Genomic DNA, 21005 nt, shown 5'->3' with positions numbered 1-21005 from the left:
TTATAATTCATTAAAAAATAAGCATATTAAACTATATGACTTAAGAATGTTCACATTAGAAAAAATTAGAGCGCCAACATCGGTGAATGATCGTACGTGTGTGTGTGTGTGTAACTAGCTGAAATTGTCTGTATAATTGATGATTTCAAAATTAATACACCATTCCTTTAAATTAATTATTTTCTTTAGTTTTAATTTCTTCAAAATCTCCCCCAACTAAATGAAAATTACATGATATGGAATCTTAAAACAATCTCTTTGCTCCTTAATTTTGAACATCCCATTTATTAAGATAACATTATTAGGACAGTAATCGTTCCGTTAGTTTCTGAATTACATAACTAGTATCTAAAGATTTGCTTTACTTAATTAGAAGGACATGCGCCCTTCTATCTCATAACGAGCTCTCTTTTATGCCTTTGTCAGTTTCTCATAGGTATTGAGAGAATAATGAGTAGCATATGGGAGTTCTGCATTTTACTTGGTTGAATGATCCTCCCATTGAGGTTAGAAAGTCTGCGTCTCTTGACGCTAACTTTCTCTAACCATTTTGTTAGTTTCTTTTGCCTTTTATTTACGCTTCTTAGTTTTCTTGCTCTTAATGTAATGCACATTTTGAGAGGAAAGGCGCATTATAGTCCGTTAATTTGATGTAATTCTTTTCCTTTATTTAATAAAATTTCTCACTCTGTTATTGTTCATCAAAGTGGGAAAAAAAAGGAGTAAAAAGACGAATGTGGAAGCTAGTTGGTTCAACTAATAAAATCACATGTTGATTAAAATATAAATGTTTCATCCAAGTATAATATTAATTTTAAATCCTTTTATAAAAATATATAATATGTAAACCAATAGTTTTTTAAAAATAGTTTTTGAGAATGCAATTCAATAACCATTCATATATATCTTGATTAATATGAATCAATATACACGAAAACATAATTGTGGGAAATGGATTACGCTCCAACCTTCGAAATGAATAAATTGTATTCTAATAAAAATGAATGAAAATGAGTGGTCAATAATCTTTTGATTGGATTGATTGGTACCTACTACTCTTTAACTCTTAAGTGGATAATTTGAGTCTCTCCAATAGGTATGACAATGTTATCTTTGATTTTTTTTTTTTTTTTGATACTGAAATATTTATTGCATGTTGACCTTTGATTATAGGAGACTTAGTTGTATACTTTGCGCATATTGGGTTTTGATTGTACATTGTATTAAAACGAAAACAAGTCGTAACCTCCCCCAGACAACTGTCGAAAAAGTGATAAATGGACAGCGAAGTCAAAAATTAGGCATTTGCAATTAATTTTAGTGGGGCTGACGCTGCCACTACATTATTTTATAGCCAAAAAAAAAAAACAAAACGAAGTTAATGGACTGAATTGAAGTTTCAATCATGCTTCAAATATGTTTTATTTTATTTTATTTTTCAATGGAACCTCAACTAAGTGAGGGAAATATATCAATTAGAAGAAAGTGAAAATAGTTTAAGAGAAAATTAAAAAAAATAAAGGGTAGCCGTAGTTAAGTTATAGAAGGACATAAATATAGGTAAGAACTAAATAAAAAAATAAAAAAAGAAGCCATGAAAATCTATAAGCAGGAAATCCCAATGATCCTTGAATAAATAGCTCTTAAATCTGTACTAGGGGGATTCGAACAAAGTATCTTGTTGTACATCATTCGCCAAAAATCAAAGAGAAACGGGGAAGAATAATATTTGACCATATGAAATTACCCCAAGTTATATTAGAATTTCTAATTCTAACCGCATTATAGCAATCAGATTAATTAAGCGACAATACGTTTGGGATTTTCTTTAAGAAAACTTCTTTTAAAAAATGAAAAAAAGGCCTTTAAAAAATGAAAAAGAAAAAAACACTAGTTTGACTCATACATTATTGCATTTCATAGTGATATAATTCAAAGATATGTACAATGTAAAATTTTTTTTTAAAAAAAAGTGTTTTATGAAGTTTTGAGCGACCTGCCCTAGTGGCATTTAAGTATCTTTATTTGACTAACCATCTAAGTTCGATTCTTAAAAGTAATAGCGGATTAAAATATTGATTTGAGTTTAATCAATCCTTTACTCTCTTTTTTTAAATATAATAAAATGAGAGAACGTTTCAACATATCAAATATTGTTATTCAATTTCAAGAATATACAATTACTTATTATAAAAAAATATATTTTTAATAACAAAAAGTATTAGAAAATATCTTATTATTAATTTTCTTCATTCACATTGAAACTAATATTTCTTATACTAATATTTCATATTTTTAGTATTTATATGTTTTATTTTTATGATTTATTTTATAATAAATATGGATAGATATGCACATAAAAATATGGAGAATATGTAAAATTATAATTTTAAAGGGGCTACTGGATATTATGAAAACTGTAGAGGACTATTGAACTTTTTACAATCTCCATTTTGTTATAGTAGTCAACCATTCTAGCTTTAAAATTAGTGGTCGACAATTACTCGGCTCGTTTTTTAAATTTAAGATTTCTCATGTGTGTTATAAGAGATTGGAGGTATATTTTATACTCATTGGAAAAATAGCATTCATTAATAGATTTTTTTTTTTTTTGTAATTGACTAATGACTATGTAATATCTTATTTTAAAAAAATAGTATTGTCTGTCAATAAGAATATATAAATGTTTCATGAAAGCTTTTCATTCTTTCGAAAATTTGAAAAAAAAAATCTATGTAAAGAGTTATAGATAATAAAAAAAAATTAGAATACGTTAGTTTTTTAAGTGAACTTCGGTGGTACAAGAAAAATTTTATTAATGAAAAAAAAATACACCTAATTTGAGGGACCGAACGAGCGTTACCACTCTTAAAAATACTAAGAACGATCCAAGAGATTAAAATACGTTAGTTATAAAACTGTAACAAAAAAAAAAAAAAAACTGAAATCCTCAAACAATACAATTAAATTTCCAAACACCACTAACCAAAATTAAATTAATAACAAAAGTTTGAATTTAGAAGCGCTTGCAAGCGCATTCTCTTGCAACTTAGCAGGACACTAAGCAATTTATTAATAAGGCAATTGCACGGGCTGTGAGTTACAACAACTGTAACCTAGCAGAACCCTGTTAATAATGTTAACAAGTCAAAGTCTTCCACAATCTCCCAACCTCACGCTTTAAAAAAAAAAAAAAAAAAAAATTCTGTTTTGTATTTAATTCCATCTTCTTTTAACTTTTTGTGGCACTAAAAATATCTCCCCCACTTTTATCTCCTCCACTTTCAGCCTTATCAAGACGCACAATTTTTCATCTAATTCTTCCTAAATTATGGCGCCTTCTGGCTTGAAACAAAGTATGCAATTTCCCATGTTCATTGCTACTTTTTGATGATGCCAAGAAATGTAATGACCCAAAAATGTGGCAGTGCTGCAGCCAATGGGGATATTGTGGCACCAGCGATGAATACTGTGGCGCAGGGAGCCAGCAGGGGCCATACGACGCCCCTCCAGCCACTTATGATGTGTCGGTGGTTGATATCGTGACACCGAAATTCTTTAACGGGATACTTAACCAAGCTGATGCAAGTTGCGTCGGGAAGAACTTTTATTCACGATCAGCTTTTCTCGACGCCCTTGGCTCTTTTTCTCAATTTGGTAGAACAGGCGCGGAAGAGGATACGATGCGCGAAATTGCAGCTTTCTTTGCTCATGTTACACATGAAACAGGACGTAAGAATTCATCTTTTTTACAGTAAATTAATCGTCACTTTCATGCTCTAAAACTCATTAAAACTTTCTCGTAGTTCAAAAAAAAAAAGTTATAAAACTTTCAACTTTTAAAAAAAAAAAAACTATTTTAAAGCTTATTAGAATCTGTCTTTTGTTCTTTTTTTTTTTTAATTGATTAATTGTTAAGCTTTCTCCAGGTAGTTGCCAGTGATTAATTAACAAAAACGAAATTGTTAGCGGTCTTTTTCTAGGGATAAAATAGTAAAAAAGAAAAAGGTTGAATTTACATAATCTTTTTGACAACAGCTTTGAAACATGAATTTTAAATGATTAATTCTTTTCCAGAAAATTTTTTTTTCCAGTTTCCTTACATAAATTAACTTTAAATTAAATTCTTCTTTTCTTTCTGCCAGAGTTTTGTTGTATTGAAGAAATAGACGGTCGTCGCTCAAAGGACTTATTGCAAACATGGCAGGTAAGCACGATAATTGTGGATCACATGCGAAGATGAATGATAATTTTTGGAATGTAATGATGAAATGAATATAATGGTAACAACTGCTAACCTCACCAGATAATTACTACCTACGAAATACGTTTACTCATCTTCTTCATTTATTTTTTTAACTTTTTTTTTATAATTGTTATGATAGCTTGTGTATTTATACAAATGGATAAAATAATTAAATTGCCTTTGACTTTTTATTAAAGTATCAAAGCGGTGGCTCTAAATTATATTTCCTCTTTCTATTGGTTTTAAATTGTATTTCCTCCCTAATTTTTTTGAAAAAAATCATCAAAAAATATTTGGAGTTCCTCCTTTCTTTCTTTTTTCTAAAAAAATCATAAAACAACACAATAATACAAGGCCAAAGGCAAGAAAATGATTTTATTCATCTATATCACCATTTGTTCTACAATAATATAACGTTGTATTTACTTATTGGGAATTGAAATCAAGGAGTGAAAATAAATGATGTGTTTACTTGCTTAAATAAGAGGTAGAATGAGAATTATAGAGGTGGACGCCACCTAAAATTAAGAATGATTAGTAGAGTTCTCATTCTTATGGGGGAGGTGGAAAGAGGATTCTTATTTTTTAAAGTAATCATATTAGCCTCACTTAAATCTTGAAATTTATATTTTATCCTTCATTATATTATTATTATTAGGAATAATAATAAGTATTAATTGTAATAATAACAACAACACCAACAACAATATTAATAATTATTATTGTTGTTATTATTATTAGGAATAATAATAAGTATTAATTGTAATAATAACAACAACACCAACAACAATATTAATAATTATTATTGTTGTTATTATTATTAGGAATAATTATAAGTATTAATTATAATAATAATAACAATAAGAATAATAATTACTATTATTAATATAATGATTATAAACAATGATGATGATGATGCTTATTATTATTATTATTATGACATAATAAACTAAGGTTAGTTTAGTACTTTGTAACTATCTATTCCAATTTCAAAATAAAGTGAATACATCAATAGCAATACAGTTCATTTCAATTCCAATTTCTACAACTAAAGTAAATAGTTTATTATGATTCTCATCCCCATTTCGATTTCAGCCTATTCCGATTACACTTCATTCTAATTTTAGTCTATTCAGATTACTGATTAGTAAAACACAATAAATACACAAGCTGTCAGAACAATTACAAAAAGAAAGTCAACAAAAAATAAATGAAGGAGATATATAAATAGATTTTGTGGGTAGTAGTTGCCTGGTGGATTGGTAGTTGTTATAATTATGTACATTTCATGATTGCATTCCAAAAGTCATCATTCATCTTTGCATGTGTTCCACATTTATCATGCTTGTCTACCATGTCCGCAATAGGACTATTATGATGAATCAAGCACTCTATATCCATGCAATTCAAGCAAAGGTTACTACGGCCAGGGACAAATTCAACTATCTTGGAATTTCAACTACGGACCTGCCGGAAACAGAATTGGCTTTGACGAATTAAACGCGCCGGCAACTGTTGCCAATGAGCAGTTATAGCATTCAAGACTGCTTTATGGTTCTGGACAAACAGTGTTCAATCTGTAATGAACCAAGGATTTGGGGCAAGCATTCAGGCCATTAATGGTGAACTTGAATGTGATGGTGGAAACCCTTGCACTGTTCATCTCGTATTAGGTACTTCTCTGAGTGCTGCAACCAATTGGGAGTTTCTACTGGAGATAATCTCACTTGTTAATATCATCATAGAAACTGTAGTGACCCAAAAAAAAAAAAAGAATTACCAAGTCATCAATAATAGACGATTTATATAAATAATAAATCTATTAGCTGCAATTCTATAACTTTACAAATAATATCTGCAGAACTAGAAGGTTGTAGAAGAATTATAAATCGTGCACAACCCTGTTCTGAACCTTTTAAAATAATAAAACATAAAAATTATCTTTAATCCCATTGGATATTTGTTTAGATCAATTAGTTTTGCATGTTTGCTCTGCAAGTTAGCGTGTTTGTTCAGGATATGTGTTTGGGTTATTTAAAAAAAAAGAAGGAAAGCAAAAAGAAGGACCATGTTATGGGGAAACAGAAGACGAAGGCGACGTTCAGAGTCTGCACAAATTGAATATTTCAAATAGAAATTTAGCATGAACAAACTTCAACTTCTTGAAGAGGAAAGAACAGCAAGATTCAGAAGAAATAAGACACAAGACACCAAAGAAACAGGACATCAAGCCATCATTATCAAGACTTTGAAGGACTAATTTCTACATCGAGATATCACAAGTCACAACGCCTACAATCTCCTGCTCACTGCCAAGATATCAAGACATACACTCAAGCAAAACAACATCAAGGCTGCAAGATTTCATAGAAGTCTAAACAGAAACTTACAGCTTAAGCAGGCAGGATTGTATTTGTCAGTACTGAATGAAAGAGACAACTTCAGCTTCCAATTTTCATTTGTATGTTATCTTGTGCTTATTATCTCAGTTGTATAATTAAGAGATTTGAGATTTACAATAAATCAAATAACTTACTATTTAATACATATGAAGCCTACATAAAATAGGGTAAGAAAGAAAATAAACTATATAATTCTTTACTACTGTATATTGGAGGTAATATATACAATCTGTCAATATAAACTACTATATGTTTATTTTCATTTAATGTAATGACCAATTTAACTTACGATTCCGTAACATAAATGCATATTTGGCACAACGCATCGGGTTGTTGTTAGCATGCACGCACGCAGAGGAATTTTCTAGAGAGTATGACAAAAGAAACCACCCAAGAATTTTTTTTTTTTGTGTTGGAGATCATAACTAGTATATACTTGAGTATATGGATAGATCTCAAGTGATGTGGCTGGTTATTTCGAATTACTCCAACATTTTTTAATCCAATAGTAAAATGAAAAACTTAAGGAATGAACTTGTACCATGGCGGACTCAACTAAGGCTTAAGAGGGGCTTCAGCCTCTTTTAGACCATTAATTTTTTTTTTAAATGTACCTCAAGTCCCTTTTGAAAGAGTTAAATAAAAAGAATTTAGAAAAAATTTTATATAATGAAAGATTTGTAGTTCAATGGTAAAATTGCTATTTGATGGTTTTAAAGTATTGGTTCAAATCTCAATAGCCACATTGTTTTATTTTTTGAATATTTTGTGAAAACTATTTAGAAAAAAGATACTTTCACGCATTTAAAATAAATCATAATTTTTATTATTATTTAGAATTTAAAAGAAAGTAATGAAATTTGAGTTTATGGACTTAAAATGTATTCAAGTGAACATTAAAAAAAAAGCACCCCAAATTTAATAAATTTTTTGAACTAAGCCCCCCTAATATAAATGTCTGGGTCCGCGCTGACATATAGTAGTATAAATACTCGTTTAGTCCAAATATTTTGAGTTAATCGTCTATTTAGTCATTTTACTTTAGTAATATCAAAAGACACCCTTATTAGTAAATATATTCAATCCTATCTTACTTTTTATTTGCTTCTACAATAACACCATTACAACAGTATTATTAAAGATATTAATGAAAATAAAACATATGTGAATTTATCAAATTAGCCTTAAAGGTAAAAATAAAAAATTACTCTAAATATTTTGTTATATTTTACTTTTAGGATTAATTAGGAAAATTAATTTTTTTATAAAAACTTTAGTAAGACTATTGCAAAGTTATTAAACATTGCTTTGAATTGGCTAGTATTAATTTATTTATAAATAATTATTAGCAAGATTATTATAATGGTACAAAAAATCTATTTGTTTTAGACTATTATAATGGTACAAAAAATCTAGTTGTTTTAGACTATTTTTTGTTTCTTAATTTGCTAATTAATCTTTTTATAAATAAAAAAATTGATGAAAGAATATTATTGCAGAGTTATTATTGTAAAAGTTAAGAAAAAATAAGGGTAAGATTGTAACATATCAAGATTGTAACTTAAGTTAAAATATGAAAACTAATTAAGCATTTATGATAGTAGTAACATTATTCTCCTCGAAAAAACTATAAATCTAAATCAAGATGATTCCCATTATATCTTAATTAGTGACTAAGTCGCTACTAATGAGAAGTGAAGACATTCAACCCCGCTCAGTAGGGTTGGCAAAATCCGATAATTTTATATCAGGATTCGCATTTGGATCCGCAAAAAATATGCAGATCCGGATGCGGGTAATATCCACAACGGATGCGGGCGGATATTCCAGATATCCGGATCCGCAAAAATTAAAAATTAAAAATTAAATTTATAATTTAGAAATTCAATAATTTACCTAATAATATCAAATAAAATCCAATCATAATTTAACAATTAATAATTCAACATGAATAACATACAAATAATCTCATAAATCTACAAATAAAATTTAATTTTTTATTTTTTATTTCATTTTTAATGTATATTTTTAATTTAAAATAAAATTCAATAATTTACCTCATAATATCAAATAAAATTCAATAACAATCCAACAATTAAAAATTCAACATGAATAAGATACAGCAACATCATAAATCCACAAATAAAATTTAATTTTTTATTTTTGATTTAATTTTTAATTTTTAATTTAATTTTAATTTAAAATAAAATTCAATAATTTACCTAATAATATCAAATAAAATTCAATCATAATCCACCAATTAATAATTCAACATGAATAATATACAACAACATAATAAATCCACAAATAAAATTTATTTTTAATTATATATATATATATTTAATTTAATTTATAATTTAAAATAAAATTTATCCGGATCCGAATATCTAATTTTCCGAATGCACTTGCGCGGATCCCCATCTTCCACATTCGGATCCACATTTTTTAATATGCAGATCCGGATCGTAGCGGATCCGGATTTATTTGACATCCCTACCGCTCAGTATTTCATCAAACCTCATTTTTAAGCACACTCTATATATATATATATATATTAAATTTTTTAATATTACCCCGATTTAGTTCCCAATATACCGTTAATATTCTTCAGATCTTATCTGTCCAAGGCCCAATAAAATCTTTCAAGTCTCGCCGCAAAGCTAACATCCTCGCTACAGAAAAATAAATAAATAAATAAAAGTATTCGAAGCCAGCTTCTAATGGTAGAAAAATCAGCAGCAATATCACATTGCATTCTTAGGTACATTGCATTCTGTACCTAAGAAAAGTATAATCTTGCTAAAAGTGCTTAAACAAAATTAATCAAACCAAAAGCCTAATTCATAGACAAACTCGCGCATAGGGAAATTGCCAAGAGCTACCCTAAAACTTAAGGAAAAAATAAATAAATAATTAATAGTTATGCATTCTTTTGCATCCATGATTAACAAGAGGACCATAAATATAAAGAGTGTATTCTGTGCGTTAAAAAAAAAAATGCAGCAAATTATATCCTTAACTGGATGTTTTTGAGAATTTGTCCTTTCTTGTAATTTTCTTGAGGATAAAATTGAAAATCAGCATGGTCCGAGGAGTCTGATGCGCCAGTCGCTAATAAGGAGAGATGCGCTTAAGTGGGCTCAGCAAGTGGGCTCAGCATAAAGAATAGGTCTTCAATGCATTTGGAGTAGCGGTATTAATCCCTCAATTTATTTTATTAACCTCTATTCTTTTTTAATTTTAACTTAAAATGATTAAAATACCTACAAAAATAATTTGAATTTTTAAATTCATTATTTCTTTAATCTCTCCTCTCCCTCCTTAATTTACTAACATTTTATGATTAAACATTGATAAAAACTCTACATGTTTCAATCGTAGCATTTCTTCGATTCTCATGAATGATTTGATAGTATTATTCCTAAAAAGATTTTATCATGTTTGTGCGTAGTTAGGCTTAAGCTTGTGCTTATAATCGATTATAGCCAACGATTAAGTGGACTGCATTTTCATGGTTTAGTATGATACTTAAGCGACTCAAATAAGATTATCATTATCAGATATTTGAATTCCACATATTAAAACTTAAAAACCAATTTCGCTCCGAGTGGTGATCCTATCACGCAACAAGAAAACCAAAGTATGGCAATAAAATAATTAAGGTTGGTAATTTAAGGGCTTGGGCTTGACTTTTTCAAGCACAGGCCCAAAGCCCATTAGAGTAAAAGTGTAATGGCTGGGATTGGGCTGGGTTCACTGCGGGCTTGAGCTGGGCCTGGGCCTGGGTTGGGCTTTTACTTATTTTTTAAAATTTTTTAAAAATTGTTGTAAAATTGAAATGAGTCAAGAATAATCAAGTTGTTATAGTCAACGATGAATTAAAGAAAATAAATATTTTAAAAATAAAATAATAAATAAAGAAAATGAAACAAATAAAAGTTTAGAGATTTAATTTTTTTGTAATAGATTCTCTAATTCACATAATTTCTTAATTAATTAATACTTAAAAGAGAGTTTAATATTATATTTTTAAGTATTTTGATTCATTATTGATATATAAATTAGGGATTCAAGTTTTTTTTTCCATTATTTTTTAAATTTGAAATTATTATTTTAATTTATAAAAAAATTTAAATAAAGAATTTGGGTCTAGCCTAGGTTTTTTTTTCTTAAATTCTTGTCCAGGCCCTCATACGGGAGGCCCAAACCAAAGTAATTGGGCCGGCCCAAATGTTTTTGTCATCCCTAAGTGACATCGCTGGCATTAAATTGCTAAATAAGAGGTGTTAGAAAACAAAATTGATGAGTAATAAGTGTAATTTTAGAAAAGAATCAGGTTAATTAAGCAGTAGGGTCCAATAAGATTATTTATGGGGGTTACTTATTACCAATCATACACTTGGGTTTATAAATATTAAGGAATAGCTTATGAGTGTCTAGTAAGCACTATCATGTGATGGGCAATATATAATTTTTTATTTAAAAAATGGATGACTTATAAAAAATAAAAATGATGACACAATGACTCTGCTAAGTAACATAAACAAACAGCCTAGATCCTGTAGGCTAGTCTCTTGCTTTAGTTATTATTAATTTTCTTAACTATTATCTTGTATCTAATTGATTAAAGTATGATTGGATCTCAGGCTACAAGAGAAATAAGATTCAAATCCTGCCAACACGACTAGATTAATTTACGTACATTGATGTAATATCTATTTAAAAAATAAATTAAAAAGAAGAATTACACTTTCTCCGCTACGATAATCATTGAGTTTTATCACTTATTTCCCAACCAAAATTTTAAGGAAAATATTATTATTTTGTGAGATGAGTTTTCTATATTAAATAAAAAGAGTAATGATACAGCCACAAACTCTTGTACAAACTTATTTTGTACAAACTGATGTGGCATGATAAGATTGGTTAAATTAAATATCATTTGGCCCACATGATTTATTTTTATTAATTTATATTTTGATTCAACCAATGAATTAATACCACGTCAGTTTGTACAAAATAAGTTTGTACAAGAGTTTGTAGCTGTATCATTACTCAAATAAAAATGACTTGAATGCTCAGCGTGCTTATTACTAGAGCTCGTTCTAATCAAAAGAACATTAAAAAATAAAACAATTCATGTTCCTATCCAAAAGTAGACTTTAATAGAAGAAAAATACGAGATTTCTCCTTAATTTTTAATATATCTGCATATGAATTTGAAAATAAAACAAATCAGATTCCAACTCAAAAGGCTCATTAACTACGATCCCCTAATGTGATGTAATTCTTTTTTCAATTCAATAAAATCAGTCACACTGTCAGGATTCAATAAATTTATTTATTTTTTTAAAAGTAGAAGAAAATGCATAGGTGGTAAGTGAATCAACTAATAAAGTGACATATATTTGAAATATAATAGTTTCATCCTAATTTTGAAAGTAAAATATTGAATTTAACTTATTTTTAAAAAATATATTAAAAAGGAATAATTTTTCAGAAGGAGCTTTTGAGAATGCAGTTCAGTAACCATTCCAAACAAGTAATATACGTCTTTGACTATTAATAGACATGAAAACATAACTGTGTGAAATGGATTATGTTCGAACTTTCTAAACGAATAGTCGTATGCTCATAAAATCCACGGAAATAAGTCGTAATGCCGTTCATTTGACACTTTCTTTTGTCGTACATCTTGCATTTTTGACAATTGATAAACTGAACCACAAAGTCAAACAAGCTAGCGTTTGTAATTGCAATTAATTTTGGTGGGGCACTACGTTGTTTTCTAGAAAAAGGCATGAAGTTAATGGACTGAATTTAGAGTTCCGATCATGATTCAATTTTGAGCTGTTTCGTTGATGGGAAAACCTTAGGTGCAATTGTGGTACCGTGCCACAGTTGTATCTAGTCGTTGGATGCCAGTGGACTCCACTAATCTAACTGCATTCAATAGTTAGATGCAACTGTGGCACGGTGCTACAGTTACACCGTAGCCTGATCCTTCGTTGATTGGTCAATTTATATGTTTCAATATTTTGATTGGAATAACTCAACATAATTGGTCTTAAATCAGAGATTACCTTTCATGATTTAGTTTAATAATTGAAGTTTATTTTAGACAGATTGTTGATGCATTTATTAATAAATTGTGTAATTGACTATGTAAAGTCATCTTTAGATCAATAAAAAAATAGTATTGTCCTTAGTATAAATATATAAACCTTTCACGCAATTTTTCCTTTATTTTTTTTTTTGAAAATTCGAATAAAAAATAAACGATTCCGATACGTTAGTTATAAAAAGTTAATAAGAAGAAGAAATTTAAAATCCTCAAACAATATAATAAACTTTCAAATCCTAAAGATAAAGCAAATGATTAAGAATGATTTAACACAAATAACCCAATTAAAGTACTAATAAAACTTTGAACTTTAACCCACTTGCGTAGACTCATTCTCTTGTATTGAATATGAAAAGCCACGACCCACAAATAATAACGAGTCAAAGTCTTCCACAATCTCCCCACCTCACACGCCATTACAAAAAATTCTGCTTGTTCAAATTGACTTTCCATTTTTCAACTAACATTTTGTAGCACTATAAATAATCTACCCCACCTTCGGCCTTTCTCAAAACACACAACAGTTTTTCTTCTTCTTCTTCAGCCTAAACTTTCTCCAAAAACAATGGCGCCCTCTAGCCTGAAACAAAGTATGCAGCTGCTCTTGTTCATTGCTCTACTTTCTGCTGCAGCAATGATGCCAAGAAGTGTAATGGCCCAGAACTGTGGCTGTGCTGCAGGCTTGTGCTGCAGCCGATGGGGTTTTTGCGGCACCGGCGATGATTACTGTGGTACAGGGTGCCAACAGGGGCCATGCAATCCCCCGCCACCCACCAATGATGTGTCGGTGGCCGATATCGTGACACCGGAATTCTTTAACGGGATACTTAACCAAGCTGATGCAAGTTGTGTCGGAAAGAACTTTTATTCACGATCAGCTTTTCTTGATGCCCTTGGTTCCTTTTCTCAATTCGGTAGAATTGGCACGGAGGAGAATTCTAGGCGCGAAATTGCAGCTTTCTTTGCTCATGTTACACATGAAACTGGACGTAAGAATTCATTCCTTTACCCTTTTGTATGAATTGCATAATTCAAATGCATGAAAAAATTATCAAATCCTTTTATTTCAGTAAATTAATCATTTCACTTTCATGTTTCAAAACAAGTCAAAACCTTCTTCTACTTAAAAAGATTTCGTTAGCTTCCAGTTTCTTTTTGTGATTTTTACTATTTTCCCCTAAAATCAGATTTATGATCAGTTGTTTATTATTATTAATTGCTAACCTTTCTAGAGGTATTTGCCAATAGTAAATTAATAAAACAAATTCTCAATTGCGAATATATCCATTTCGCAACTGTCTAAATGACTTTCACAACGTCGTGAAGTAATTTACAATTTATATCGATGTAAACTCTAAATGTGCATGAAAATTCTTTAAATATCTGCAGGAGAGAAACTCTAAATTAATAATAAGATAACTATAAGTCATATACTCTAGTGATAAAATAATAAATAATTTGAAAAAGTTGAATGTTGACATTTTTTTTAAAATCAAAATTGATGGGTTTTGCAACATGAATGTTAAATGATTAATTTAGCAGAATTTTTTTTTTCATTTTCCTAATATAAGCTTATTTTTTTATCTGTCAGATTTTTGCTATATTGAAGAAATCGATGGTCCCTCAAAGGACTACTGTGATGAAGAAAACACTCAATATCCATGCAATCCGAGCAAAGGTTACTATGGCCGGGGACCAATTCAACTATCTTGGAATTACAACTACGGACCTGCCGGAAACAGCATTGGCTTCGACGGATTAAACGCACCGGAAACTGTTGCCAATGACCCAGTTATATCATTCAAGACTGCTTTATGGTACTGGACAAACCATGTCCAATCTGTAATGAACCAAGGATTTGGGGCAACCATTCGGGCCATTAACGGTGCACTTGAATGTGATGGTGCAAACCCTAGCACTGTTCAGGCTCGTATTAGGTATTTTACTGAGTACTGCAGCCAATTGGGAGTTTCTACTGGAGATAATCTCACTTGTTAGAATCAACGTAGAAATTAAATAGAGAGAACCCCCGCTTTCAATTTTTATTTTTATGTCATCTTGTGCTTATATATACCACTACCTGTGTATTTTGGTGTTCCAATAAATTTGTACTCAGCATGGATTATATATATAATTCATGGTTAGTGAGAAGCCTAAATTAAATAGGACAAGAGCAAAAATAAATCATATGATTCTTATTGTGATTCTGTATATTGGATGTAATACAACCAGTCACATATCGTATTATGGGTTTATTTTTCGTCTAATGTAATTACCAATTTGGCTTGCAATTTTGTAAAATAAAATGCCTATTTGGCATGACCTCATTGAGTTGTTGTATAGCATAAATAATAAGGAGTTTCTAAAAGACTGACAAAAATGAACGGAAATTAAAGGAGAAGTGAATGCTAGCTCTTTGAACACCAAGATCTTTGCTTGTGCTAGAGTTCCTAACCATAGCTAGGTAGTATTTCAGTACATGGATCGATCTCAACTGATGTGGCTGCTGACTTCTAACTGCCACATGATCACTTAATTCATTGACAAATAATAATGAAAATTAATAACTTAAGAAATGTAGTAGTTATAAGGTCAGCAGCTACATTATTTGAGATCCAAATACCTGGGATATTTTACTTGGTAAATGTTACTTTATTCTTCTTGAAATTAAGACTCTAAATCCCAGAACGAGGTGATTCCAATGCTATGATCATCTTAATTAGTGACTAATCGATGCTAGTGCCTGGTGAGAAGCGGAGATATTCAACCCCCACTTAATATTTTTCGATTTATACCACAAGTAGTGCCAATTTACACTTAATATTCTGCAGATCTTATGTCTCCGAAGCCCAAGAAAACCTCTTACCACAAAGCTAAAGTCCTCCGCTACAAAAAAAACTAATCCAAATATATATATTCTAAGGCATGCAGTTGGTAGTGGTAGAATCTTTTAGCCATATATACAGTATATTTTCATGGCAGCTTCCTCCAACATCGTGTTTAGCAAGATCACACTGCACCTATGTTGCAAAATATTATGCTTTCTTTTACATCCATAATTAACGAGAGGACAAAAAAATAAAAGAGTGTGTTCTGTGCGTAAAAATAAACAGCAGCAAATTTTGTGTAAGCGGATGTTTCCTAGAATATGTCCTTTTGGTAAGTCTCTTTGAGGATAAAATTGTGGGCTTAGTGTAATACTTGGTCTTCAGTGGGCTTAGTATAAGAATTGGTCTTCAATACATTTTGGGTTTATAATTGGCCCTCAATATTGAGCCCTGATACCTAAGGGGAAAGTTTGGAGGGTGGTAATGTTGGACACCCTCAATTTATCTCACTAACCTCACTTTTAAATTAAAAGTATTTATTTTATTATTAATCTTATTAAAAAATAGGAAATAATCAAAAGTATTTTTTTCTTCTCTCTCAATCTTTCAATAGATTAACTTCCAATCTCTTTCTTTTTTTTAATTGATTCAAAATTTGAATCAAATATTAACTCTTAATCAAATTATAAATTAAAATTAAACAAAATCTTATATCATCACACAATGCAAAATCAATATCATCAATAATAATAAATTAAACCCATCATATGTTGGTGGAGGTGATGGATTGACAATGAAGAAGGTAGATGGTGGCGATGAACTTGTTGTAATGATGATGTTATTGTTCATGAAGATAAGTGATAGGGTTAATGGTTGTGCTTGAGAGAGGGGGGTGGTGAGAGAGAGAATAAATCCTCCGACAGCACCCTTCTGGCCTCAATCCCAGCATGACTTAATATAGCCACCGAGGAAAAACAAACGAACAAATACTGTAATTTCTTGTACATGTCACCACGCATGCATGTGTGCATAAGCCTTCATGACTTTAGATCAGTACCTACATTACTTAAGATCCAAATATGTATTGGGATATACTTACTACTTAGTGACTGCAACATTACGTTGTATTTAATTATTTCTCATATAAGTGACTGCAACATTACGTTGTATTTAATTATTTCTCATATATTATGAACAAGCATAAATCATCCTAATTATTATAGGATTAATATGTACCTAATGTCAAATATTAAGAAGTAAATTTGATAGATCAAATATTGTGTTAATAAATTTAATTTTGCTACACCTCATGTAGTAGTTTATTATGGACAAGAATATAATAAGATGAGTAATTTTGTATCTAACACATGAAGATTTCTTACACTTAGCCAAGCATAATAAATAACTTTAGCTCATTGAGAATTATTATGCGTCCTAATTTGTGCTTGGTCAAAAGTGTAGCCACTCGCATTTTTCTCTCTTCCTCCCATTCTTGTTTAGCTTGGATTTGGCATGTGCAATTTCAAATATGGATCAAACTAGAAACTTCTAGATTTGGGTCAAGTGGCAAGGTTAAGGGAGCAGCTATATCAGGAGCTTGGCAGTAACCTTGGCCCTGACAAGTCAAGGTGATAAATCTTACCTTTTTTTTTTAATAGCATGTGTTTGTTTGGAATTAAAAATCATCAATTTAAGTCTAAAGATTTTATAGCACGTTATTCTTTTAAAAAAAACAACACTCTAAATCACATCCTAAATTGATTTTTGTGATCACCTTAATTAGTGATTTGAGGAGCGGAGACATTCAATCCCTCTTATAATTTTGTGAAGTCATTCAAAAAATCCTTGCCACACTAAAATCCTCCGCTACAAATAATTCTGAGGCAACTGCTGATAGTTGAATCTTTAGCCATAATATAATGCTACACATCCTAAATTTTTTATTCCAAAAAATTATCTCAAATGATGTGTCATTCATCAATTGGTTGGTGAGATAATACAATTAATTCACTTGGATCTTGTAAAGAATTATCAACCACTCAATTAATGATACATCATTTGGGATAACTTTTTAAGATAAAAAATTTGAGATGCGTAGTACTACTGTATATCTTCATACCTTCCTCAAACAACGTATTTGACATTTGTCGGAAAATTTTTTTTTTTTTTGGTTGTTGTTGGGGGGGGGGGGCGGGGGAAGTGGATATGGAAGCATGTTAAAATTAAAATTAAAAAGAAGGGCCGCACAGTGGCATGGTGCCACACTGCCACTCGTTAATGAGGAGAGTTGGACTGGTGGGCTTAGTGTAAGAATTGGTCTTCAAACTTGGGTTGATATGGGTAGTTCTGATAGTTGGGCTACACAACGCGGTAATAACTAATAACATCCAAACTATGAATACATTTCGCTGGCAAGCATGTGATTCGTGAGCTCCTAAATATGTAGAGGTAGGCACGGTTCGGTTCGGTTCGAAATTAAATAGAATCGAATTAAATCGATTATTTTATAAAAAGAACTGAATAAGAACCGAACTCAATAAGAACCGAACTCAAACGGTTATTTTCGGATCGGTTCGGTTCGGTTCGGTTTTTTCGGTTCTGGACCTATTGGGCCTATTTTGAATTTTTAAATTTTTAGCCCATTGGGCCTCATGAATGTAATAATTTTTTTCAACAATTAATTTATCCTAATTTTATTACAAATATTAACAATAAATACAAAGTATTCAAAACACATTTTATCACTAATATTTTACTAACTATTAATAAGATACTCCCAAAATATGAAATATTAAAATTTCAAAATACATAACCAAACTCCAATACTCCATCTATATAAACATAATCATAATGTTATAAAGAGAAATAAAAATAACAACAATTACAACTTACAACAAAAAATTAAAAAAAATTGCAAACAAACGCCAACAACATTCTCCGATCTTCATCAATAATTCGGTTTTTCGGTTCAGCCAAGTGAACCGAATACCGAACCGACATTTCGGTTTTTTTTACAAACAGTATATTCGGTTTTTTTAAAAAATAAAAACCGAACCGAATTAGAAAAACTGTCGGTTCGGTTCGATTTTTTTAAGACTACGGTTTTTTTGCTCACCCCTATAAATATGTGAGATATGATGGGCCACTCAGTATCCAATTATTAGCTAGTTTTTAAAATTAGATATCATTGTTTGTGGATCTCACTACGGCATTAGAACCAGATCCTCAAGAGAATCTGTAGATTCTCGGTCTAGTTTACCAGTAGATGAATCATTTGATGACAATAGCTTAATTAGGATCTGTCTGGTGACGCCGACTATATCATTGAAGTTCAACTGGCTATTGCCTATTATGTCAAATTATGAAATAAAATGTTACAATTTTAATTTTTTTTAACTCCCAGGGCAAAGCTCTTAGAGAGAGATAGGATTAGGACTAGCTAAGGGAGTACAAAGAGAGGACAAAATATACTAAGAGGTAAAATAAAAAATCAAAACTCCGAAGAGTTGAAAATTAGCTAATTAGATTGTATAATAAATTTTTTTGCCAAATAACTTTGCTACAAAATTACTATGACTTAAAAGCCACAACTACAAATATTTGTTTATAACTTTTAAATCACAACTGTCGACAAATGAACCTTTGGTAATAATTTTGAGATGATTATTTAGTTTTAGTCTGGTATGAGGTCTAGATCATAAAAGAAATTTATCCCATATTCTCACCTTGGTTTATAAATAGGTGCATCATCAATCATGTAGGCTAGTCTCTCGTGTAGATTATTATTATTTTTCTTAACTGTTATCTTCTGCTCAATTATGAATAAGTTTCTTGCTCAAAATAAGACTTTTAATAGAATTTCCTTTTCCCACAAGACTTCACTTCACCTCACCTACGATTTTTAACATTATTTATCTAACACAGACTACAACAAGGAAACACGTAAATATATATAGAAGAGGAAAGAAACTATAATAAGATAACGAAAGTCCTTCTACATTATTGACAAATACACACAAATTAATGGACTATAAACTTAATTATTCCTACAAAAACGTTTTGATCAACATTGACAACACGCACAAGATCATCCTTCACTTTTTGCATTCCACTTAATTTTTTCTTTTCATTAAACCGCAATGATTACTAAATGATATTTTTGACTTCTGCAGCTTCAATCAAAGAATATGAGTGCGTGGTTAATGGTGACCACAACCACAAACCCTTGCTGAAATTTTACATTAATCTGAATTCTGTCCACGAGGAAAGATGGATTTTACAAAAGCCAAAAATTGAGGAACCAGAAGTTTTCAACATTATCAGGAAACCAATGAAGGGAAATTCTTCCGTCGGATTTGAAATGAATACGCTTTCAACTGTATCTCGCACTATTCCTTCAGATATGGCGTATTTTCTAGAGCTATTTCATTTTTTGGAGTTGTACGAAGTTTTTATTTATTATATTTTTCTTCAATGAAGAGATGGAAAGTTTTACAAAATAATGTACCTAACTTAACTATCAAATCATTGTCACAAACATGCTACATAAATCATATTGAAAGAGTGAAAACAATAAGATTTGAAATTTCACAAATGAGAGATGCTTTACTTGAATTAGAAAAAATTAGTGAAGAGTCTAAAATAAAGAGTGAAGCTAAGTGTTTAGTAACACATGAACTGGAAAACTTTGAATTCATATTAGGTATGATCATATGGTATGATATATTATTTGCTATTAGCTATATAAGTGAGAACTTGCGAAAAGAAGATATGTATATTGATATTGCCATATATTAAGTTATATATATATATATATATGTTGGAAAGCTACAGATAAAATGGATTCATATGTGCTATGATTTCAACTAAAGAAATTGCAAGTGAAATGAAAATGGAACCAAAATTTTATGAAAAACGTGCTACTTGTAGAAAAAATAAATTTGATGAAAATATTAGTGAAGAGAGATTTTTATCTAACAAAGAGTCTTTTCGATTTGATTACTTTGTATCCATAATAGATCAAGCTACATTTTCAACAACGAGAAGATTTTGAACAATTTCAAATGTTTAAGAATGTGTTTGGATTTTTGTTTAACAATACCAATACCAGCTGCTTCTACATAAAAAAAGTATTTTAAATTAAAATTGACAAAATTTATCTAAGATCAATCACGTCATAAGAAAGATAAAATGGAATAACTATATTATCTATTAAAAAAATATATTAGTCAAATTAGACCATAAATTTTGATTAAGAATTTTTCATTTTAGAAAGTTAAAAAAATTAATTTTTAATAAAATTATTACGTATATTTGACTCCAAATATTTTAGAAATCCTAATTAAAACAATTCGTCTATGCTCCAAAAGTGGTTGAGCCGCCGATATGCGAGCTTAAGGTTAGAA

The 21005-nt window shown here is 30.0% G+C and overlaps 1 protein-coding gene and 1 pseudogene across 1 annotated transcript; both read left to right on the top strand.

The window, feature by feature from the left end:
• The first annotated feature begins 2760 nt into the window (after nt 1-2760).
• LOC102608135 (endochitinase EP3-like) lies at nt 2761-6793 on the top strand (annotated as a pseudogene).
• Nucleotides 6794-13271: 6478 nt separating this feature from the next.
• LOC102608623 (endochitinase EP3) lies at nt 13272-14983 on the top strand. The gene is made up of 2 exons (XM_006478533.4): nt 13272-13761; nt 14364-14983. The coding sequence occupies exons 1-2, from the start codon at nt 13338-13340 to the stop codon at nt 14768-14770; spliced, it is 831 nt and encodes a 276-aa protein (XP_006478596.2). The 5' UTR covers nt 13272-13337; the 3' UTR covers nt 14771-14983.
• The last annotated feature ends 6022 nt before the right edge of the window (nt 14984-21005 follow it).

This window comes from Citrus sinensis, chromosome 3 (assembly GCF_022201045.2).
Source record: "Citrus sinensis cultivar Valencia sweet orange chromosome 3, DVS_A1.0, whole genome shotgun sequence".
Lineage (NCBI taxonomy): Eukaryota > Viridiplantae > Streptophyta > Magnoliopsida > Sapindales > Rutaceae > Citrus > Citrus sinensis.
The sequence above is the reverse complement of the archived record's forward strand: the minus strand, read 5'-3'. Positions and strand labels throughout refer to the sequence as shown.

Coding starts and splice junctions, on each gene's coding strand:
- LOC102608623 (XM_006478533.4), top strand. CDS start 13,338: ATGGCGCCCTCTAGCCTGAAACAAAGTATGCAGCTGCTCTTGTTCATT. Junction 13,762..14,363: donor TGTTACACATGAAACTGGAC/GTAAGAATTCAT, acceptor TTTATCTGTCAG/ATTTTTGCTATATTGAAGAA.